This window comes from Mangifera indica, chromosome 1 (genome assembly GCF_011075055.1).
Source record: "Mangifera indica cultivar Alphonso chromosome 1, CATAS_Mindica_2.1, whole genome shotgun sequence".
Taxonomy (NCBI): domain Eukaryota; kingdom Viridiplantae; phylum Streptophyta; class Magnoliopsida; order Sapindales; family Anacardiaceae; genus Mangifera; species Mangifera indica.
The window spans coordinates 1,139,465-1,162,203 of NC_058137.1; the positions used below are offsets into that span (position 1 = coordinate 1,139,465).

The 22,739-nt window shown below is 34.3% G+C and overlaps 4 protein-coding genes across 5 annotated transcripts; 2 read left to right on the forward strand and 2 right to left on the reverse strand.

Moving 5' to 3' along the window:
- Positions 1-3,284: 3,284 nt before the first annotated feature.
- LOC123216914 lies at positions 3,285-4,471 on the reverse strand. The gene is made up of 2 exons (XM_044637576.1): positions 4,164-4,471; positions 3,285-4,083 (listed from the first exon to the last, which is right to left on the reverse strand). The coding sequence occupies exons 1-2, from the start codon at positions 4,326-4,328 to the stop codon at positions 3,565-3,567; spliced, it is 684 nt and encodes a 227-aa protein (XP_044493511.1). The 5' UTR covers positions 4,329-4,471; the 3' UTR covers positions 3,285-3,564.
- A 1,753-nt stretch (positions 4,472-6,224) lies between these two features.
- On the forward strand, positions 6,225-9,263 carry LOC123216924 (transmembrane protein 87B-like). Its single transcript, XM_044637588.1, has 5 exons — positions 6,225-6,516; positions 6,742-7,678; positions 7,945-8,040; positions 8,169-8,305; positions 8,893-9,263. Exons 1-5 carry the CDS (start codon positions 6,263-6,265, stop codon positions 9,038-9,040), a joined length of 1,572 nt encoding a protein of 523 aa, XP_044493523.1. The 5' UTR covers positions 6,225-6,262; the 3' UTR covers positions 9,041-9,263.
- A 3,831-nt stretch (positions 9,264-13,094) lies between these two features.
- On the forward strand, positions 13,095-18,857 carry LOC123218946 (vacuolar-sorting receptor 1-like). Its single transcript, XM_044640605.1, has 12 exons — positions 13,095-13,848; positions 14,441-15,133; positions 15,211-15,299; positions 15,463-15,532; positions 15,620-15,703; positions 16,164-16,240; positions 16,312-16,393; positions 16,848-16,930; positions 17,039-17,105; positions 17,655-17,783; positions 18,344-18,450; positions 18,538-18,857. Exons 1-12 carry the CDS (start codon positions 13,554-13,556, stop codon positions 18,637-18,639), a joined length of 1,878 nt encoding a protein of 625 aa, XP_044496540.1. The 5' UTR covers positions 13,095-13,553; the 3' UTR covers positions 18,640-18,857.
- Positions 18,746-21,750, reverse strand: LOC123218954 (protein FATTY ACID EXPORT 3, chloroplastic-like). Of its 2 annotated transcripts, none has more exons than XM_044640624.1 (7): positions 21,345-21,750; positions 20,747-21,134; positions 20,479-20,646; positions 19,884-19,930; positions 19,753-19,790; positions 19,052-19,157; positions 18,746-18,954 (listed from the first exon to the last, which is right to left on the reverse strand). In XM_044640624.1, exons 1-6 carry the CDS (start codon positions 21,576-21,578, stop codon positions 19,067-19,069), a joined length of 966 nt encoding a protein of 321 aa, XP_044496559.1. In that variant the 5' UTR covers positions 21,579-21,750; the 3' UTR covers positions 18,746-18,954; positions 19,052-19,066. The 2 variants fall into 2 exon arrangements, with proteins under 2 accessions (XP_044496559.1, XP_044496551.1); XM_044640616.1 differs by having other exon boundaries at positions 18,746-18,960.
- Positions 21,751-22,739: the final 989 nt, after the last annotated feature.

The window sequence follows — 22,739 nt, forward strand, 5'->3', positions numbered from 1 at the left end:
CCATCCTTATTCTCAACACAAATCTAACGACCTTGTTCGCCTCTGTCACGTTCTTACCCATGTCATAATGATTGCACTTTGAGCCCTTAAACAATGCCCTTAAATCTTTAATCACTGATATGATGTGGGTTACAGATTAGAATTAGAATCGGTCGCCTAAATTAGACTAGTTGCAAATATACTATGCATGTAATTAATTTATATCCATGTTACAACGAAGATAGTGGCCATAAATAATTTGCAAATTCCTCAATATTTAATAATCAAGTTCAACTTTGCACTACAAATGAAGTTGACAATAATTTTATACGTTAAACCCTAATTATTGGAATTATTTAGCCCCATTAAACACATGCCTATTTAATAATTAACTTGAGTAATAAACTAACTATATTTTATTATCAATAATATATACTACCTAACAAAATGGGTACAATAACGGTTACTAGAGATAGAGAGTCAAATCCAAATATGCATTACCTTGAGTTTAATTTGAATCATAAATGATTTGTTTGACTTTAAGTTTGTTTAAGTTGATCAAAGATATTATCCAGATGCCTAGTAGGATTAACAATGTAATTGTCAATATGATAAACAGTATCATCAAACAGTGATTCGAATCAAACTAATATAAAACTCTATTTCGAATCAAACTAAATGTCAATTCAAACCAAATTGAATTGGTTTAAGTCCGCCGTAATTAGGGATAAAAAAAATAATTAAATTATATAATCACATAATAACATATTAACAATTGCGTAGCAGATTTCCATTTCAATCCAATATGAGAAATCCCATCCTCTACTGGCCTTGTCTATGCATTTCTTTTCAGAAGGCAGGCGGTGACAAAAATGGAGTGATCAATAACCCAGAAGATAAGAAAAGCAAAAGATTCAAGATCATGATAAGGATATGTTGCTTTGTTGGCTTACAGAAAGAAGGATTTTACAAGGATGGATGATGAAAAAAATGTCGATTCTTCAAGCGTTTAGCTGGGGGCAAAGGCTTAGTCAAGAAAATTGCACACAGAATCTAAGAATGTTATCAATTTTTACCATCAGAATATGCCCCACTGCACATGGAAATTCAGCAGCAATTGCATTGCAGCTTCGTGGTCTGCATGCCTTTGAAAGAAAAGGACAAAGAAGAAGTGTGTGCGCTCATTGCTAGCTCCCAAGCACAATGAACCCACCACGCACTTTCAAATTCACCAATTGGCTTTAAAAGTTTTGGAAAATTTTGGCTCTCTTGAATGAGAGATCAACAAGGATCCACTGGTCCATTTGCGGCTTTGGTGGGATGGAATCTCTTTCAACATTCAAGATTCAACCCTCGTGGAGTGGGCCATTTTTTTTGCTTTTAATTTGTTAAAAGGACAAAATTAGAGGGGAATGAATTCAAACTCACTTGGACCAAATTTACGATTTAACTCAAAAAAGAACTGTTCTTAAATTAAAACTTTAGTTTAATAATTTAAATTTAAATTAGTTTATTTGTCTGTTCAATGATATTGATTATCTCAATAACAATATTATTTATTTTGTTAACTACACAATTTATTTTGTTAATAATTCTTTGATGATGATACTATGTGTTATCTTCAGTGAACTCAAATTCAACCTTGAGTTAAAAATTATAGCTTTGAATTGATCTTAAATCAACCTCAAATTTGATTCGATTTAGATTAAATCTCTTTTTAGATAAAATTATATAAATACAAAATTAGTCAAACTTATGATATTATTTATTTCATTAATGACCTTCCGATGATATAATACACCACCTTCAATGATTTTAAGTGTAAACTTGAATTATAAATTATAATTTCAATTTACGTTTAAACCAATATTAAATTTAATTTGATTTGGTTCGGATCAATCCTCTTTGAACAAAATTATATACATACAAAGCATGTCAAACTTTATGATAGCGAAGTGACCTCCTCAATCTTTTTTTTTAATTTTGCTTGTTCACACCTGTGGAAATTTGAAACTTCACCTTTCACTTTCAGCACCACTCTATTCTTAGTCAATATATAATATTTTAGTTTCGCGGTGGTTGAGCAATTTGTACTGCCCTCTACTTACCATATTTTATATTTCATGTCGATTTAAGTACAATTCTGGTCAGGCCATTTCTCTGTAGCCGCCATGGTTCATTGGTTACATTTTGCAAGAAATTGATTATAAAATTCATGCCAAAGCAAAATAACAGCCTGAGGTTTGTCCCATTTGCATGATTACATAAATCAGTCTGGTATAGAAGTTTACACTCACAAAGAAAGAGTATTCATTGGTTAAACAGGTACTAATTAACTTTCTCTTCTAGGGCTGGATTCTATCCCATCCTAAATTAGTACGGATTAAAATATACTAACTTAAAATTAATTTAAGATCGATAAATTGAGATTCGAATTTTATTTGAATTCCACTCATTTTATAAACATAAACCCAATACTCGATTCAAAGTTAACTCATTGAATCCGCATTTGAATTTGAGTTTGAGCAATTCAGATCAAGCCTAACCTATAGTGTTTTTTGGTTATTTACATACATGTTGGATTATTGTTTATTTATACGCTTGGTTTGCTTATGTTCCTAGTGCGTAATAAGGCAGCCTTTGTTCTTGGTTGCCACTATCATGTCCGATTACTGTTTCTGCATTGTACCATATAAATTTGGGCCTTCATGGGCCCTTTAGCCCATGGTGTTTTTTGCCATGTGCTTTCTAATTGTAAGCATGCTGTAAACTTGATTAGGAAATTAAGTAAAAATATCTAGTGGGCATTTGTTGCATCCAATATTGTTGACAAATATGAATCACTTTTGTTAGGAGGCCAATATCCTCTTGTAGCACAAAGCAAGACGATTAGGGTTAGATTTGATTTAGGTCAAATTTAGATTCAATTTGGGATTAGAGTTAGATTATAATTTAAGATTGATTCAAATTTTAAAAAATCAATTCAAAATTAGTTTGAATTTAAAATATCTAATTCAATATCTATTTAAGATCAATAAACTAAAATTTAAACTTGATTTAAAATATTTTTATTTCGAATTTGATTTAAATGATTTAAACTTGAATATTTATATCAGTTTGAACTTAATTCATTTCATGAAAATAAATCTAATTTTTTGCTAATGTTTAACTTGTTTGATGTAAATGCTATTTCGAATTTGAGCCATTCAAATTGAATCTAACCTTAGACAATGATAAGTAAGATTAATTTTTTTTCTGAGATAAACGTTTATTCTGGCCAAATGGTATTAAAATCTAATCATGCATTCGAAGAAGCCCCTTGCAGGTAAGGGGTAATGTGATTACCTAAAGCTCAGATTCATTTCAAAAACAATTTTAGCTTTGTATTCTATCTGAGCCAACTTGTTTCATCTAAGCAAGAATTCAAGTTTGGACAGATTTAAGAAAATAAAAACACTAAATAAATTAAATTTACAAGAAAAGACAAATCTTTTCAAGTCCAAAGCCAAAAGCCAAAACGTATGAAGAAGTAAACCCGAACTCATTAATTTTTTTCTTCGTTCATAGTAAATATGGTTTCCTCTTTCAAGTGAGGCTATGCATGGTGTCACTTCTTGAGAATTTGCCAACAAAATCACGAACGTAAAGCCCCCAAACCAGAGCCACAGAGCCCAGGGCCACTGGCAAAGGACCGAACATCCACAGCAACAAAGGGAAGCTCATGCAGAGAATCCGATTGCCAATGAAGGCCAAAATGAACCCTTGCTCAAACACCATTTGCGTGTAAGCAGGAAACGAGAACTCCTCATTAGCGCTCACCAAGAAGTTAGCATCGATCAAGAACCCCAGTCCCAAGGCGCTGCAAAAGAAGCTAGCCAACAAGAAGAAAGACGTTGAGCCAAACTTCAAAGCAAAAATTCTCCCACCATTGCCCGATTGTGGCTCCAAAAAAGCACTGTGGAAACTCCGGCTTGCGTTGTAAGTGTTGTTGGTTAGCGCTGCCAATGCTAATTCCACTAAAATCGCTACTGTTGCAGCTAAACTGGCGGCCATTAGCGTATTTCTCAGGCTTTGAACAGCCAACATCGCCTTCTTATCATCACCCTGAACATCAAATTTCATCATCACCATCCTCTAATCGTGTAATTATATACTATTAGAGTGAAGATTAGGAGTTAAATTACCTCTTTCATGTCTTGAAACCATTCTTTTCTTCTCATTGCATCGATTCCGATTGTTATACACGAGGGCCTGGTCTTGAAACAGCGCCAAAGATTGGCATGGTAGCCCACCATGAGGAAGAGGCTCAAGGGGACCATGACACTATCAAGAAAAAGGATTACGGCCATCTCTGAGCAAATCAAGCCAGGACTTTTAACAAAAACAAGGCTATTTAATGGCAAATGCCAACTGGGTTTGGCCTCAAAGTGGAAGAAATCTGTTGAATCATGTTCATATACGCAATATAAAGTGACCTGGCTTCAGAATTATTGGCCATTGGTGCGGTTTGTGTAGTAGTGGATTATAAATAATGGACATTAAGACGACATAGTGGGAATTGTTTACGTGTACACAAATCAAAGTAACTTTTTTTTCTCTAAAGAGATGATTGAAGAAACCTTCTTCACATAAGAAAAGCAAAATGTGTGATCTTTAGAGCAGATTATGCCATATATGTTTATGTGCTTGCTTTATTTAAAGGTGAAAGGGATATACCAAACATATACGTCTATCTCAAGCAATGTCAAGTGATTATCACTTTGGGTATGAAGGAAGAAATATTATTATGTAATTGAGTGATTTTAAATTATAAATTAAATAATGCACACTAACATAATAATACATTATCATTAATATTCAAATTTATACTCATTATAAGATTACATAAAATTACTCGTACAATTTTTTACTATAATACTTTATTTACAAACTTTTATGTAAATTAATATATTATTATATGATTATAAATACAAATAATTAAATTATTTAATTATATAATAATACGTGAATTTAAATGGTAAGTGGATAAAACTACTTTTGTTTCTTTTTAAAAGATTTTCTAAATGAATTAATTGGTAGAAAGGTTTATTGTGTTTGACTCAAATAGTATACCCTATAAAACAAGTGAATATAGATGATATAATATATATTTTGTTTTTGAATTGTATTCTAATTTTTTGAAAACTCCGTTAAATAATTGTATATAAGAGTGGATTCGAGTCCATCAAAATAAGAGTCTATTTGAAATTGAGTTTAGTTCATTCAAATCATCGGAAAAGAATTTGTTACCGTTGGAGAAGAATAAAAAGAATTGTTGGTAAGTCGATTTTTCAATATGATGATGCTAACACAGTGAGAGGGTTTAAGCCGAACCAAGTTTGAGTTGCAAAATTTTTAATTTGAACTTGGTTTGTTCAATTCAATTGGAACATCTATTCCAGGTCTAGTAGCTCGAATTAAATCTATCTTTGGATGAATTCGATTTGAGTTCATTTAGTTGGAATCTATCATTCGATTTGAGATTAACTCATTTATCCATTTAATAACATTATTCATCTTGTCAATATGATACTATTTACCTTATAATTTGCCTTCCAATAATACTATACACCAATATAAATGAATTTCAGTTGAATATAATGAATTTGATATGGGTTTGAGCGGATTCAAAAGCTAGGCTCAGTTTTGATCGAATACACCCTAAGTACGGCTGGATTCGAGCTGAGCCAAGCTTGAGCTTGACTCAGTTTACATATAGCTGAGCTCGAGTTCGAGCTCATAAAAGCCAAACTTGAACTCGGTTCGAATTCAATTTGACTCGTTTTTTATTATTAAAATGACGTTGTTTTAATATATATTGATCAAAACGACGTCATTTTGTATCAAAATTTTTAATTGAAAATTTTGACGAATAGCTCCAATTCGAGCTCTATCGAGCTCGTATAGGACTGACTCATTTCAGACTCATTCAATCTGAGTTTGAATAGACTTGATTCGAGTCCAACCCTAACCCTAACCCTAACTAAAGAGGGTGAGTAATTCTATACATCACTATTTTAAAACTTTCATTTTGAAGAAGGATAAAACGGGCCTCATTTGTGCTAGTTAAGCCCATTTGAGATGGAAATGGGTCAAATTGAGCCCAGTAAAGGGATTCCGTTGTTAGGTCACTGTCACTGTTACAGGAGTTGGGAAGAGGGGCTACAGTCTGGTGACCGGCTAAGTTTAAAGTGAATGTGATCATATTCACCAAAATTATTGCTGGGAGTGGGAAAAGAAGAGGATGATCCGAGTGGGGCTTTACTTCTATCATTATTTTTTAGGGTTTTTAATTTTCTGTTTGTGTAATTTAGTCGCAGATGTTAATGGGTCGATTCATGAGTACAAAAATGAAGCTTTTATTGAACAATCAAATGCATTCTTCTTCCATGGCGGCAGTGAAGGTCTTTACGCTTCCAAAGTTGTTGATTCTTCTTCTTCATCATCATCATCATCTTCTTCTCCTGATAAGCCTCTTAAGGGCAAGTCCTTCATCAGGTAAGTTTTAATTTTTATTTTCTTGATTTTGTTTGAAATGAATTTATTGACCCTTTTCTTAAATTTTGATTAGTTTGTTGCTCAAGTGTAGTATGGTTCTGCAAAATTTGGTGGGGTTTTAGAGTAGTTTGATGGGCCATCTAGATTTGATTAGCTTCAATTGGTGGGGTAATATGAATTTGTTTGTTTCTGGAGGGTTTTAAGCCTACGCATTTGGAATTTCAGGTTTGAAACTGTTACATTTGTGAGGCCGAAGGAGTCTATAAGGAAGAAGAATGAGATGCAACAGAAAACCGGATTGGTGGAGGCTATCATACTTGAGGTTAAAGATAGGGAAAGAATTGGAGGTTCATTTCTAAAATTGGATACCATATGTTGCACGAAAAATCTTTCTAGGGATGGGCACTGTAATATTGGAGAGGTAATTATTAACAAAAATATGGAAAACCCCAATTGGCCTAAACGCATACAAACTTATTTTGAAGGGACCAATGAAGAAGCTCCAATGTCTCCTGCTGATATTGTTGATATAGATAGGACTGGGATGTACTACCTCTATTTTATGTTTTGTGATCCAGAGCTCAAGGGTACGTTGGTTAAAGGAAGAAGTGTGTGGAAGAACCCAGATGGCTACTTACCAGGAAAGATGGCTCCTTTGATGACATTCTTTGGCATAATGTCTTTAGCTTACTTGGTGCTTGGCTTAGCATGGTTTTTGAGGTTTGTCCAATTCTGGAAGAATATAATGCAGCTTCACTATTACATCACTGTGGTAATTGCTCTTGGAATGTGTGAAATGGCTGTCTGGTACTTTGATTATGCCAATTTTAATTCAACCGGAAGCAGACCCATGGCGGTTACATTGTGGGCGGCAACTTTTACTTCTGTTAAGAAGACACTGTCTCGCCTTCTTCTGCTTGTGGTCTCTATGGGCTATGGTGTTGTCAAGCCAACCCTTGGTGGTTTAACCTCAAGAGTTCTTCTTCTTGGTTTGGTATATTTTGTTGCATCAGAGGCCCTTGAGCTCTTTGAAAATTTGGGAAATATCAATGACTTTTCTGGAAAAGCAAAGTTATTTTTAATGCTGCCTGTTACTGTTCTGGATTCCTGCTTCATTCTGTGGATCTTCTCATCACTCTCCAAAACTTTGGAGAAACTTCAGGTAATCTTCTGATTATGCCATTTGCAAAAGTTTGTGTTGTTTCTTAAAACAAGAAGTTTTTAGTAGTTATTTACCATTCAAAGAAGTGAAGGTAATTTGGTAAAAAAAAAAATTGATTTCTTTAGATGATGAGTAATAAATGCTGATTTACCATTTCAAGTTTCTTAAGATATGCCCTAGAATGATAAACATCCACAGTTGCTCATTTATCTTTTGTTCTCCATCTCTGTATTTCCATTTTTCTTTTTCTGTGTATTTGGGTGCAGATGAGGAGAAACATGACTAAATTGGAGCTGTACCGAAAGTTTACCAATTCCCTTGCAGTGTGTGTGCTACTCTCCATTGCTTGGATTGGATTTCAGGTAACAGGGTTTTGTATCAATTAAAAAACTCTAGTGCTTGGTGGTGTACAAAGTTTCTGAAGCATTTCCACTTGTACTTTTGTCTCAAACAAGACTGCTAATTGAAGCTTCTCAACCTTCCTTGGCAGCTATATTTTAATGCAACTGACCCATTAAGTGAGTTGTGGCAATTTGCTTGGATCATTCCAGCTTTCTGGAATTTCCTTGCATACACTCTTTTGATGGTGATATGTGCCCTTTGGGCTCCTTCACGTAACCCTACCAGGTACTTCCTTTGACCTGACCTCTTTTTCTTTGGTGTTCTAATCGCTTCATTTGCATTCTCGTTAGTGATGTTTTCACTTTTCCTTCCACATTTGGGGTGTCTTCTCTGCAGCAACTTCTTTTAATTTATTACATACTTTTTTGATATAAACAATCACTTACCTAACAAATGATTGTTAAGGTTAGAAATATTACTCAAGTTTCTTAATATGGCAGATGTAGTTAACTCATATTATGATGATGAGATAATTATTTTTAATTATTTTTTATTTTTATTACCCTTCAATTTTAAGCACATGTTACTTAGGTCATTTTTCAGTGTGGACATTATAACTTTTTCGAACTGTGGATCAAGGGCAGATGACTAATATCGTTTAACAAAAAAATAAATCGAAGTTATTGACTTGTAGCCAACCCATGATCCTCCCTCCAAAATGTAGGACATCTTTTGGTTTATGTGAAGTGTCTTTTAATTTGCCAGAGATAGCTTAACATATTGCATACTTTTATCTCTGTGTTGTATCAATGAAAGACGAGAGAAGTGATTTCATACTAATATATTTCTGCTAATTTGGTGTGGATTTTTAGATATGCTTACTCAGAGGAGATGGGAGAGGACTTTGATGAAGAGGGTGTCTCGCTGACTAGCAGCGGGATAAAAACCGGGGATATGCAAACTAAGGTGGATCATGGGTATGGCCTCAGAGAAGATCTTGAGGAGGATAAGCGGGAATAGATTGATTTTTCCCTGTACAAGGAATCACTGTTGAAATGTCAGCTGCGCATCCTGGCATTTATCTGTAATTGTTGCTACTCAACTGAGGTTGCATGTACAAAGCACTTGTGAATGTAATGTACAATGAAGTGACAACAAAGAAAAGAGTTCAATATCAGTTTATTGCTGAACTTTAATCTTGCGAGGACTGCAAATTTAGGCAATAAACAGAGTTTTTTTTTCATCTTTGTGCACATATTCTTATTTATTTTTTTACTTGTGCTTGTCTCTATATCATACTCGTCTGTAATGATATTAAATAACAGTAACCAAGAGCATATTTGACACCTTTTATAGAGATATGTGACTTGAAACTCTTTCTCAGTGGGAGGCTGGAGGCGATCTGAGTTGGCTCAGGTTTGGATTGTTGTTTGGTTTGAATGAGTCGAGTTTGAGTTAAAGTTTCAGCTCATTTGATTTCAAACTTTCAGAGATCATTGCCTCATCACACTTTTTTTTATTCAGACTCGCTTCAGTTTGACTCCACCCTGTTTCCGTTGTTTCTTTGACAAATCAGTCAGGCCCATAGAGATTTGTCACAGGCCCAATATAGCCCACTGAATTGGCTGGCTGACATGCTTTAAATGGCTCTCACATCGCACGCTGAAAAGCGAACTAAAGGTTTAAAGCGCACAAATTACTCGCTGATCCTGAGTTCCTTTGCAGTTCTGGTTTCACTTTCTGCTTTGCAGCCACAGATCTTTGTCGGCAAGATAAGATTTGCAAGGCTTTTGTCTTCTGCGATAAACTAGGTATTTTTTCATTCATCACTTGTTTCTGTGTGTTCATATTTTTCTTGAGACATTATTTGTTTTTCAAAGCAAAACATTAACATAAAACTTATCTCTTCTTTTCATTGGAGCTTTCCTCCAATAAAACTTGTGTTTTTGATTGGTGGGTTTTTCTTTAACAGTGGAAAAAATGGGCCACCATGATCACCACCACCACCATCACCACGGGGACAGCCCTTATGATGATCCCTTTTTGAGGTGTTGTTGCTGCCCTTGTTTTATGGTTTCTTCAATCTTCACTGGAATCAACAGATGCATATTCGCTGTTTGTTACCCTCTCTTGCTGTGCTTTGGCCGGGATGATGGAGGCCACCACTACCACCGCAATCACAGCCATTAAAGGTTTTACCTTTTCAGGATTGGATCGGATGAACCCAGGATTTCCAGTCTTAAATGATTCCCAGATATGCATACAATCTGTCAGTTTAATTAAGCTTCCATTCTTGTCACTGTTTTCTATATATTTAGCTTGTGCAAGATCTTCTAAAAAATTTTAAATCCTTCAATTTTACTTGCCAATTCTGTCTTTAAAAAGTGAAAAGTTGTAACTTGGCAGCACTAGTTGAATCTGAAATTTCTTACTGAATAATGAGAAATTTTTCTTGCAAACCGAATATATATTTTTGATATTAGAGCACGAGTTAAATAGTGGATTTAACAATCTAAAATATATTATATGAATAATTTTCGGTAACAATTTACATCAATTCAAATGAATTTGAACTAAAAATCAAACTAAACATTATTATGATTTAATCTGAGTATGTTGGAATATTATTCATTCCCAGACTCACGATTTTTAAGTCAAAAATGGTCAAAATAACATTCATCAAGGGGAAGTATATCGTTTCACACCTGAAGAGCAGACCATACATCCACTCCAGCCTCATGATTCAAAAAATCCATATTATAGATGTGGCTCTTGCGTATAAGAACCCGATGCTTTCAGACATTATTTATAACCAAAGGTCGTATTGCTTTAGCATAAATAGTAGATTTTAGGAAAATAAATTTAATAATAATAATAATACTAATCCTTCTAATATATTTTTTATCCGTTGGGTAATAAAAATTAACTTGTATAAAACTCTATTTAGAAATAATTTGATTAGTATAAAACTCTATTTTAACTATTTTTTTCATCACTCAAACAATTACTATGATTAAAAAAAAACATTTATTTTAAATTAAAATTACTTTTTTATCATTTATATCACTTTTAATAGAAGTGATGACAATTTGGATCATATTTTAAAGACCCTAACCCTAATGGGGAGGGGATTCTCCTATGAAAACGGGGAAGGGGACGGGGATGGAGATGAAAAAAATCTTCGCAATTAGGGATGGGTCGGGAATAGGGATACATGTGTCCCCTTCCCGCCCCGCCTCCATCCCCATCCCTATCTCTTTATATTAATGTATTTATTTAAAATACTAATATATTTTTTATAGTTTTAAATTATTTATGTTTTTCAAATTTATTTAGGTTTTTATTGTATATATTAAAGTAGTTAATATATTATATTTGTGATATTTGAAATAGTAGGTTAATTTTAATTTTATTTAATATATTTATATGGTGTTTAGAAGGTTAAATTTTTTTTTTTTTTGCGGGGTATGAAGAGGGGATTTTTTCCCGCGAGAATGAAAAGGGGATGAGGAGGGAATTTTTCTTTACGGGACAGAGAACGGGGAATCATTTTCATCCCCGTAGCAGGGCCCCGTTGTCATTCCTATTCAATAGCTGCAAATTATCATGAATAGTTAGAACTCACCATCTTTAGAAGGTAAAAAGACTTTGGATTGATCTCTAGATTAATTAACCCCCAATTATGTTGCTCTCGTGGTATCATTTGAAGTTTCAACATTTTTTTGTATTTTTTGAATAATGTGGGATTTTTTTTTTTTTAAATTTTATAGTTTCATCTTTGATTTATTAGAATTTTTTTTTAAATTTAAATGTTAAAGAGAATTCACGTAAAATAATATTTTAATATTATTAATGATATATAATAATTATTTATGGATATATATTTTTTATTTTCAAAAAGGATTATTTTCACTCAAGTTTTAGTTCAACCTAAAAAATATACTTACGACAGATGAAAAATCTAAACACACATCTATCTCTAAACAGTCATTAAGTTTTCTGTTAAATATATGGGTAAAATCATTATTTTACTATTTATATTAAAATTACATAATTTTATCGTATTTTTCCTCTTCGATTTTAAAAATTAACATTTTACTCTGATACCTAAACTTTGAAAAGTGACTTTCACCCCCTAATTCATAATTTTTTGTTCACTCTCCATCCGGCCACCAGCGATGATGTGTTTGGAGGGAGAGTGACGAACATCGTCTAGATCTGGATGATGTTCGTCATCTATTTTGGACGACACTCATAATCTATTCTGGATGACCCTCATTGTCTAGAATAGACGACTCTCTGTCATCCAGAATGGATGACGCTCTATTGTTCAAAGATTTGGACAACGCTCCTCATCCAAATTGGACAACGGTTGTCCTCCTTGGACGATGATCATTGTCCAAAGGTTGACCTCTGAATAAAAACTCCTTCATTGTCGATCAACTATCGCCAGAGAAAGTGATTGGATTACAGGGGAAAAAAGTTAATTTTTTAAATTTAACTTAGGAGAAAAATATTAGTTTTCCAAATTAAAGAAAGAAAATGAAATAAAATTTTAATATTATTAATAAAATAATGAATTTATCCCTTAACCTTAACAGAAAATATGTGAATATATCCTAACAGATTAAATTTTAGGTAAGTATTTAGGATTTTCATCCTTAGTAGGTATACTTTTGAGAGTAGATTAAAACTTGGTTTCCTTTTTATTTTATACAAATACATTACAAATTTATGTAATGCATTCTTATAATTATGGTTGTTTTCTAGTGGTGGCAATAAATAAAATATATTAATTTCACATAAGATTGAAAAAAATTTAGACCATCTCGCACTTGTGCGCGTGGATAGGGAACCCTGTGACGACCTGATGACTCTCTATGAAACGACTTCGAACAGTTAACTGACGTGTCACAGTCACAGAGAATAATTTCACCACGTGGTTCGCATGCAAGCACTGGATCTATTACATGTGGGTCCAGTTTTTCAGTTTTTGACACAAAAAAACGACAATAAAAAAAAAAATCCCAAACAAAAGGAGAAATAAATAAATATTTAATAATCAAACTGAGAGTCCTGAATGAATGGCGGTTTAGATCTTGTAGTCCTCTCACAAGACGGGTCGTTCCGTTAGTTAATTACTGGTACAAATAGCCCTTGAAAAGTATAAATTGGTGTAAAAATTTTTGGCTAAAAGATTAGAGATTGAGCAGAGTATTTGACACGTCTTTTCAATTTCATTACGGGTTATTTTTCTTTTATTAATTCGAATAAACTTTTTTTGGTAAGTTTTTCATAGAATTCAGCTCAAGATTCCTTAGCCCGGTGGAGAAAGGAGGAGTTTTTAATCTGAGTGGTTTGATACATTTATTTAATTTATCGAATTTTGTCGTTTGTTGATTGTCGATTTCTAAGATTCGTGTTGTATTTATTTCAATGTTTTGATTTTACAAGTGGATTATCAAGGGGAAGCTGGGTCACAAGGTTTCCTGATCTGGGTATTTGTGGTTTAGCTTTTGATCATTTGAAAAAGATGAGGGAAAAGCTTGGGTTCTTGGTGTGTATTTGGTTTTTGCTTTGTGTGTCTAGTTTGGGAAGCTTTGTTGTGGAGAAGAATAGCTTGAAAGTTACATCGCCGGGGTCAATAAAGGGAGTTTATGAATGTGCAATTGGGAATTTTGGTGTTCCTCAATATGGAGGAACCTTGGTTGGCACGGTTATTTTTCCAAAAGCTAATCAGAAGGCATGCAAGGGTTATGATAAAGTTGATCTCTCTTTTAAGTCAAAGCCCGGAGGATTGCCCACTTTCCTCCTTGTTGATCGGGGAGGTGAGGAGCAATTTATCTTATTTGATTGTTTTCATTGATTTATTATTATTATTATTATTAAAGCTTTCAATGTTAGTTTTTTCAGTTATGTTGCTTCAAATGGAAAGTTTTTTTTTTCTTTTTAACGAAGTTAAAAGCTTGTTTGTGAAATAGTTTCGTTGTGTGCTTTAATCTGTATTACTTTAAGAATTCGTTTCCTATGTTTAAAGGTATGTTTTAATCTGTACAAGTTCATTGATTTTTTGAATTTTTATTGCACTCTTAGGTAAAAAATCAGTAGAGATTCTACTGTTCTGGTTTTGGAAATTCAGGTCTAGGATTCAAGGTTTTCTTGCTTAATTGTGGTTTGCGCTTCGGTTGTTCCAGTTGAATTGTTAAATGATTTCTTTTAAGCTTAAGATTACGTCTTTTGTTTCCTTTATTGTTTGACATTCTGGTATTATGTGTTACTCTTTTTGCTAAATTTACATTTTCTATGGCATTGATATTTTTTTGAAGAGTTGCAATGAATTTGAGTCGATTTTACCTTGTATTTAGTTAATTTTAGGGTGGACCACCTTTTGGTGTAATTTCAAGTTTACTGTGCATGCAGATTGTTACTTTACCATGAAGGCCTTTAATGCACAAAAAGGTGGAGCAGCAGCTATTCTTGTTGCGGATGATAGGATTGAGCCATTGATAACCATGGATACCCCTGAAGAAGAGAACGCAAGTGCAGAGTATCTGCAAAACATCACTATCCCATCAGCCCTTATTAGCAAATCTTTGGGCGATAGCATCAAGAAAGCTCTGAGTAGTGGAGATATGGTTAACATGAACTTAGATTGGAGAGAGTCTCTTCCTCATCCTGACGACCGTGTTGAGTATGAGTTCTGGACAAATAGCAATGATGAATGTGGACCAAAGTGTGAGAGTCAGATTGAGTTTGTGAAGAGCTTCAAAGGAGCAGCCCAGATACTTGAACAGAAAGGGTACACTCAATTCACCCCTCACTATATAACTTGGTACTGTCCTGAAGCATTTATCCTGAGCAAGCAATGCAAGTCTCAGTGCATCAACCATGGGAGGTACTGTGCTCCTGATCCTGAGCAGGATTTCAGTCGAGGATATGATGGGAAGGATGTTGTGGTTCAAAATTTACGGCAAGCTTGCTTCTTTAAAGTTGCTAATGAAAGCAGAAAACCATGGCTTTGGTGGGATTATGTGACTGACTTTGCAATCCGTTGTCCTATGAAAGATAAGAAGTACAACAAAGAGTGCGCAGATGAGGTTATCAAGACTCTTGGTAGGTTACTTGCTATGTCCTTGTATACTATTATCTTTGCAAAAATGAAAAATAAAAAAATGCAATATATTTTATAGGTGTTGATCTCAAGAAGGTTGATGAATGTATTGGAGACACAGAGGCAGATGTGGACAACCAAATTCTTAAAGCTGAGCAAGACTCACAGGTGAGCCTCAAGATAAAATATTTTTTTTTCGTTTTCTAAGTAATATTTTACTTTATTTTTCACTTTATATGAGCCTCAAGATACACTGTTTTTCTTTCTATAAATAGTAGTTTTGTTTAATATTTCACTTTTTGTCTGATTCTGTTGAATTGTCTGTTTCCAGATTGGCAAAGGCTCCCGTGGAGACGTGACTATACTACCTACTCTTGTAATAAACAACAGACAGTATAGAGGTCTGAAGCAACCAACTGATTTTCATGTCTATTAGCTATTTGATTGTATGAAGCTGATCATTAATCTTTCAATGTTACTATTTTCAGGTAAGTTGGACAAGGGAGCGGTTCTCAAGGCCATATGTTCAGGTTTCCTGGAGACTACAGAGCCAGCTTTATGTTTAACTGCAGGTTATCATCTATTATCCTTGGCCTTCCCGTTTGTTTGTTTTGCTTTTGTTTTGGTACCATAAAATGTTTCACAATTGCTGTTAGTCAGCAACATATTGCAATGTTTTATTAAGGATGCTGGGGATTATCTTATAATTTGTGAACAAAGCAAGCCGAATGCATTGCTTTAGGAAATGTTAAAGTGAAGTGAATTATATTAGAAGCCCTTGAAACAGGTGTGTGTTTGTACTATGTGTATCCTCGAAAAAATGATTACAATGTTACTTTTTAACTCTCTATCAAAAATGCTAAATCAGAAAAAATGAAATCAAAGGTTGCAGCATTTTTTGGTGAGGTGTGATTAACAGGAGTTGTCTAGGGTCCTTGACAATGTGTAAATCATTATATGATCATGACTGTTTCGCTGGTTGGAAACCACTTGTAGAGATGGTATTTTTATTTTGTTGATTGATCTCTGCAGATATTGAAACCAATGAGTGCTTGGAAAACAATGGTGGGTGTTGGCAGGACAAAAATGCTAACTTAACTGCATGCAAGGTATTTTTTTGTTAATGATAAATATAGTTTTTTTTTATTTTTTGGAGACTGATAAGCATTTATTATGATAGGATACTTTTCGAGGAAGAGTGTGTGAGTGTCCTGTAGTACAAGGCGTGAAGTTTGTCGGTGATGGTTATACTCATTGTGAAGGTAAAAGCTTTTCCATAGAGTTGATTTGTGCATCAATGGTTGGAAACCATGGACTTGTTTTCATTGGTATACTTTATCAAGTTTGTTGCTGCCCTGCTTGTTATGGAAATATGTCAGTGGATAATATCTACAATTTCCCTTTGTGATTAATGCATTGATGGATTTGTTACATGATCATAGTCTTCTAGTTCACTGAAGGATGTAAATTTTGCTTCACTCATCTTGAAACAGTTCTTTTGTTGATTTTTTTTCTATGTCTATGGTTGTTAAGTGACATTGGCGTTACTTAACAGTAAAAGTTAATTTTCAAGAGTTCGCAGGGAAATTACCAGAAACATAGGGAAATTACCAATTTAGTTTTACAATTCAATGAAAAGTTATCATTTTTATTGTTACAACTTTCCTGTGTTTGGTTTCTGTACACATAACAACTGGTGCTTGTTTGGTTAAACAGCTTCAGGAGCTTTACGCTGTGAAATTAACAATGGAGGTTGTTGGAAGAAAACCCAAAATGGCAAGACTTACTCGGCTTGTTTTGTAAGTAACTTTTATTTACTTGAATCCTTCTCTCATTATCAAAGCAAAATATAAATAAATGATTGTTTTCACTTCTATTTGTAATTGGTGTTATAATGGATTATCCAGGATGATAATTCCCCAGGTTGCAAGTGTCCACCAGGGTTCAAGGGTGATGGAGTCAATGGCTGTGAAGGTATTGCTTTTACCGCCCTCCCTATATCCTATTACATTATAAAAGCATCATTCCAGTTAAGGATTAGATGATGACTGGCCATCTTATTTAGATGTGTGATACTAATTTAGGGGTACTTGGGTTTCTTTTCCTGGAATTTTTCATGCCACTGTGGAAAATTACACATTTGTTTAGGGCTGGGTTCTTTCTTTGAAAGAATTCCTCCAAGTACAGATCAACTAGGTGTCATTGATAGAACGACTAGACAACCATTACAAGATTCAGGTCCTCAGATTGTCGGTTTTTGAAACACCGTAGTATATAACCTGAGACATGTTCTAGATTTTAGAGCTGAAAATTACTTGGGCATATTCTAAAGTAGACTCCCAGGAGCACTCGGACATTCATGTTTTCATCGTTGATGAAAAAGGACATTTCTGCTTGCATATCGGTCATTGTATACCTAAAGAGGCATTAATTTTTTTGGTTGGCGAAGATGGGTTGCAAAACTCAGGTTGACGTAAGTGTTGATTCAGCTCACATGTTCTATCATTTTTGGCAATGTTCCAGATGTGGATGAGTGCAAGGAGAAGCTGGCATGTACATGCCCGGAGTGCAAATGCAAAAATACCTGGGGCAGTTACGATTGCAGCTGTAGCAGTGGATTATTGTACATGCAGGAGCATGACACCTGCATAAGTGAGTTCCTTGTCCTGCTTCTCCATTAACTCCAGCATTCACCTTTAGTATATGTGACTCCTCTTGTTTTTATTCATGGTTTCATTACATTCACTCCTGTCAATGTTCTTACATGAACTTGCATCTAGCATGTATCTTTCTGTATTTGTGAGAACGTGCTTGTATTCATGGATGTGCTTGATTCAGGCACATTATTAGGGCTGGATTCAAGCTTGAACATGGGTTGGTTCAAATTAGGCTTGAATCCTAAATGGCCAATTCATGCTCAAGCTCGTTCTAACCGACCAGAGATGTTAGAGATTGCTGGTGGGATATGTAGTGTCATTGGCAGAATAAATTGTATCGCAAAAAAAAAAAAACAATGTTAGTAGAAGAAGATTTGAAGCGAGCTACTGAATTAAAGCCAGTGCCAGCTTTAATTTAGTTCGAATCAAACCAAACATTAAACTCAGCTGAGTTGGTCCAGTCCATCCCAACTAATTATTGTACTGCAAACTTGTGTCTTTTATATGGTTCACTCTGTATTTGCTGTTGCTTATGGCTATATTGTTAATATGCAGGTAAAGATGCTATAACAGAGTTTAGTTGGGGCTTTGTTTGGATCCTCTTTTTTGGTTTGGCTGCCGCTGGTGTTGCCGGTTATGGGGTTTACAAGTACAGGATCCGGGTACGACTTAATTTTACACTAAACACATCATAAATGATGAATTCATCAAAAGATGATGTACAAGGGTGTTGTGTTTGATATTTGCAGAGATACATGGATTCAGAGATCCGAGCGATCATGGCACAGTATATGCCATTGGACAGTCAAGCAGATGTTCATCAAACTACCAACAACCACGGGGGTGTTTAAGACTCAGAAAAACTGACATAGCCATCCTGATTTTCACCTGAATGATTTAGCGATTGGTCTACGGCTTTAGTAATTTTAGCAGTATTCAGAAAACTGGCAATATATATTGGTCTGCAGCAATCTTTTCCCATTTATTATACTTGCAATTGCGAGGCTGAACACGCCTATGATTTTTTATAGCATCACAAGTAAAAAACTGCCTACTGGATTATTATTGACTCCTTTCCACTATATCCTCCAGGGAATAGAATTCCTTCTGCATGCACCACTTTCCCATAGCATCAAGCAACTTTTGCTCCAGAAAGTTCTCTGTTTCTGCAACTAAGCAATCCAGAAGGTTCGACATTGAGTTCCAACTGACTTGTGATTCTTACAGATCCTATGCATTATTTACTATGTAAAATAAACCAACCTTGGAACAAACCGATCAATTCTCTGCCCCAGATTCTGAGCCTGATCCTTTTCTCCACTGGCCATCAATAATGATCTTATATGCATAGAATGCTACCACTGCACCACTGCAAGGGGAGAGGAGTTAAAAGAAACCTAAAATGCTAAAAAAAGTGATATATAGAATAAATAATTCTAATCAAACTTCTCCAAATTATAACTCTCCAATGCCAATGTCTTGGCATGGTAAGGTGTGCAAAGAGACTAAGTTGATGTAGTGATTCCAGATTGGGATATCCCACATGAAAATAATAAGAAAACAAAATGCTGAACATGCTAACGATCAATCCAAGGCATTGTTTTTTTATAGTATCTACTGGCCTAAGATTTCAGCTGAGAAATAACATCCCAAGTGAAGGACTTTCGAAGGCCTACAAATGGTTTCAACCATAACTTAATTTGTGATTTAAATTAATCATGCCAAGTCCCAGTCCGCCAAGTACAACCATCCTTGGGAGGAAAATGCAAAGTACTAATGTATCCACTTTCTTGTCCACTCAGCCAGGACGATTTCATACCCAAAAGGAAAAGTTATATCACAAAGCTCATAGAGAGTAGCAATTATTGGAAGAAAAAGAGCATTGCTAACATGCTAAGTCTAATTCTTGGGAGTGCTGTTAAAAATTAAAGATTATAACAACTAGAATTGGAAATATGACATACCTAATAAGGGTTGTCACAGAAGCTGGAAATGTGAATCTCTGAAAAACAACAAAGTTTATATTAGAAGTTGGAGAGCTACATCAAATTGCACATTTCATGAAAATAATAATACTTTTATCAACAACTTCTACCTGAGAAAATATACGTAACTCCCTTAAAAATATTATAGTTGCTATAGCTGCAGGCCATAAAATCCAGTTAAACTATCAATAATAAGTGTAAAATATGATAACATATACAACAATGAAAAAAAGAATGATAACTAAAACAAATGCAAATTTCTCACTTCAAGTCCTAGCTCAAAATGCAAAACTTGAAATTACATATTCACCCAAGATTCACATCTGTATCCAAAGTACTTATCATCCACATATCTATATTGATTTTATTGCTGAAGTACATATAATGTTCATGGGTAGAAACACAGTCACAAAACTACATGCAGCCTCTCTAGAAGACTAATAACATGTCCTTAAGTGACTCATCAGGGTGTATACATTATAGGTAAATTGAAAAAAACAAACAGAGAGACATCTCCTTATTATGGGATCAATAAAGATTAGCATAAGTAAACAAGTGATAGGTCATTTAACTCTGCCAAATCAGATACGTTGGTAATGAAATAAATTATCAAACAGCAGTTTATTGAGTCCATATTGCAAATAGTTTACCAGCATTTTAACACTTTTTCTTTGAAGTCAGACTATTACAAAACCATACACTGACCTGCCTGCCCTTTCAAGGCTAAGGGAAATGTTTCTCCTTTGTTTTGTGATCTTAAACTGGAGATACTTAAAGCCAAAAGTGCGCCACCTAGAATTAAACCAAATCTGATGGCAGATGTGCTGCCTGTTAACATGAAGGAAAGGAAACCACCGAGAGAAAGAAGCAAACCTGCAATGATATGCAACATAAGGAGAAGAAATTTTAAAATTATATAAAGATGAAGGCAGTAAATAGCACATCAACTTCACCCATTTCAAACTAAACATACCATATGGTATTCCAACGTGAAAATCACGGATTTTAGTTACATCTTTCAATTCATCAGTTGACGATGTAAATGTTACCACAATCTCCTTAACTTCAGGAGACTTCTCCGCAGCCGTGGTGAGATATTCTTTACCCTCTTCACTGAGTTCCTTCGCTACAACAGTCAATTCCTGTCTAGCCTTTTCGGCTTGGATTTTCAACTGCTCTGAAGTTTCTTGCAATATGATCAAAGCTTTCTTGGAGTATATCTCATATGCTTCTTGAGACACACTCTGCAGTTTTAAAGCTTGTTCTTTGAACGACTCCAACGCCTGTTTCCAAGCTTCATTCGATTCTTCAACACTAGCTTTGAGATCCTCACCATTCTTCTCTATTTCAATTTCCGAAGCCTTCAAAATAGTAGCATCAAATCATTAAAGGCAGCCACATTTAGCTTGAGAAGCAACAAATACAAGCCAAATAGCGATTACAGCGATTTGCCAGTAACTCAAAATTAAAGCTTTCATTTACGGTTAAGATAAATAATTAAAAGAATCTTTTTTTTTTTTTTTCTATTTTTCACTACAAATATCGAAAAAATGCAATAAACTCAAGCTTACCGATTCCTCGTGGGAAGCTGCAGAAACGACAAATGTCCGATTAATCGAACTCCGTGGAAGACGCAAACAAGAGCCAACGCCAAGTCCATTTGCGATAAAGAGCGAAACCCGGCAACCACGAGAATCGAACTGGAGAGATGGCGACGTACACAGAGCTCTCTTCACAACTCCATTGCTGAAACTGATCCTAGGGTTAGGGTTTTTTATTGATAGCAACTCGACCGACACACTCATATCGCTTCGATTAAGACTTACAGAGAGGCGAAAAGAACGATAAGGGCGAGAAGTAGAAGAGGACAAGGTCAGTTTAGGGCTGGACCTGGAGAGCTTTTTAGCAAGATGTAGCAGCTAAGAGAGCAAGAAGAAGCCTTGCTAAATGACGCCAAGAGTGAGATGCGCGCACGTTACGTAAGGTATGAACCTTGAAATGCTTTACTGACACGTCATCAACCGGTAAAATGCTTATGCTTCGGGGGCCAGTGAATCTTCGGGCCGGGTCCATAGCTTTTATTTTATCTCCCTGGGGTTTTCGAGCTGAATTATATTCTAATTTTCGAATAACTTGAGGTAGATTCAAATTTAAAATAATTAATTTAAAATTATATTTACTCATTCATGTTGTTTGCTATAAATTATTAATTCAAATTGCAATTATATTACTTATTAACTGTGATGTATTATTTTCAGGGTTCGTTAATATAGGCTATGAACATGATAAGAGACTCATTTTTGCTTGATAAATAATTAGTTTTATGATAAATTATTATATTCAATTCGAATCTAAACATAAGTTAGCTCAAACTCAAACTTAACTTTAATGTATAAAATCTAACTAAAGTTGACAATAAAATTACAAGGGAAGTCATAGGAAAATGTTAAAAAAAAATTACCAAAAAAAATTAAATTTTGTTGGAAAAGAGGAATCTGCATGTGAAACTTGAGAGAAAGGGAAAGAAAAGAATACAATAATGTAAATAACAAAGAGCTATAAAAATGAGTTGGAAATGGAGAGAGTGAACCGATAAATAAAATATATGTCTATCTTTTCTCTTAAGTATTAAATAGTTAATAATTTTTTTTTAACGAAATACCTTATTTAAGTTGGATTACTATTATAATAAATTAATAGTTTAATTTTAAAATATTATTAAATAAAATTTAAATTTTTATTCTTATACTTAAAATCTTATTTTTTTACCATTTGAATTAACTAGGTAGGTCAATGGGCAAGAACTTTAATAAGCATATTTTATTTCTCTCACTCTTAAGCTCAGTCAATTTTGTATTGTTGGGTTGGGAAAAAGTTGTTGGGTCTGAAGAAAGTGATGATCAATTAGGCCATGCTGGCCCTCCAAATAAAGACTTCATTCAATATCCATGGCCCATTGCTCTTCA

Bases quoted from the DNA above. Each gene is read 5' to 3' on its own strand.
- LOC123216914 (XM_044637576.1), bottom strand. From the start codon at position 4,328: ATGGCCGTAATCCTTTTTCTTGATAGTGTCATGGTCCCCTTGAGCCTC. The intron at 4,084-4,163 runs GTAATTTAACTC...TTTGATGTTCAG, and splicing joins GGTTTCAAGACATGAAAGAG to GGTGATGATAAGAAGGCGAT.
- LOC123216924 (XM_044637588.1), top strand. From the start codon at position 6,263: ATGATCCGAGTGGGGCTTTACTTCTATCATTATTTTTTAGGGTTTTTA. The intron at 8,041-8,168 runs GTAACAGGGTTT...CTTCCTTGGCAG, and splicing joins TTGCTTGGATTGGATTTCAG to CTATATTTTAATGCAACTGA. The intron at 8,306-8,892 runs GTACTTCCTTTG...GTGGATTTTTAG, and splicing joins CCTTCACGTAACCCTACCAG to ATATGCTTACTCAGAGGAGA.
- LOC123218946 (XM_044640605.1), top strand. From the start codon at position 13,554: ATGAGGGAAAAGCTTGGGTTCTTGGTGTGTATTTGGTTTTTGCTTTGT. The intron at 13,849-14,440 runs GTGAGGAGCAAT...CTGTGCATGCAG, and splicing joins CCTCCTTGTTGATCGGGGAG to ATTGTTACTTTACCATGAAG. The intron at 17,784-18,343 runs GTGAGTTCCTTG...GTTAATATGCAG, and splicing joins GGAGCATGACACCTGCATAA to GTAAAGATGCTATAACAGAG.
- LOC123218954 (XM_044640624.1), bottom strand. From the start codon at position 21,578: ATGAGTGTGTCGGTCGAGTTGCTATCAATAAAAAACCCTAACCCTAGG. The intron at 21,135-21,344 runs GTAAGCTTGAGT...ACTATTTTGAAG, and splicing joins CAGCTTCCCACGAGGAATCG to GCTTCGGAAATTGAAATAGA. The intron at 19,931-20,478 runs GTCAGTGTATGG...TATGGCCTGCAG, and splicing joins AGCCTTGAAAGGGCAGGCAG to CTATAGCAACTATAATATTT.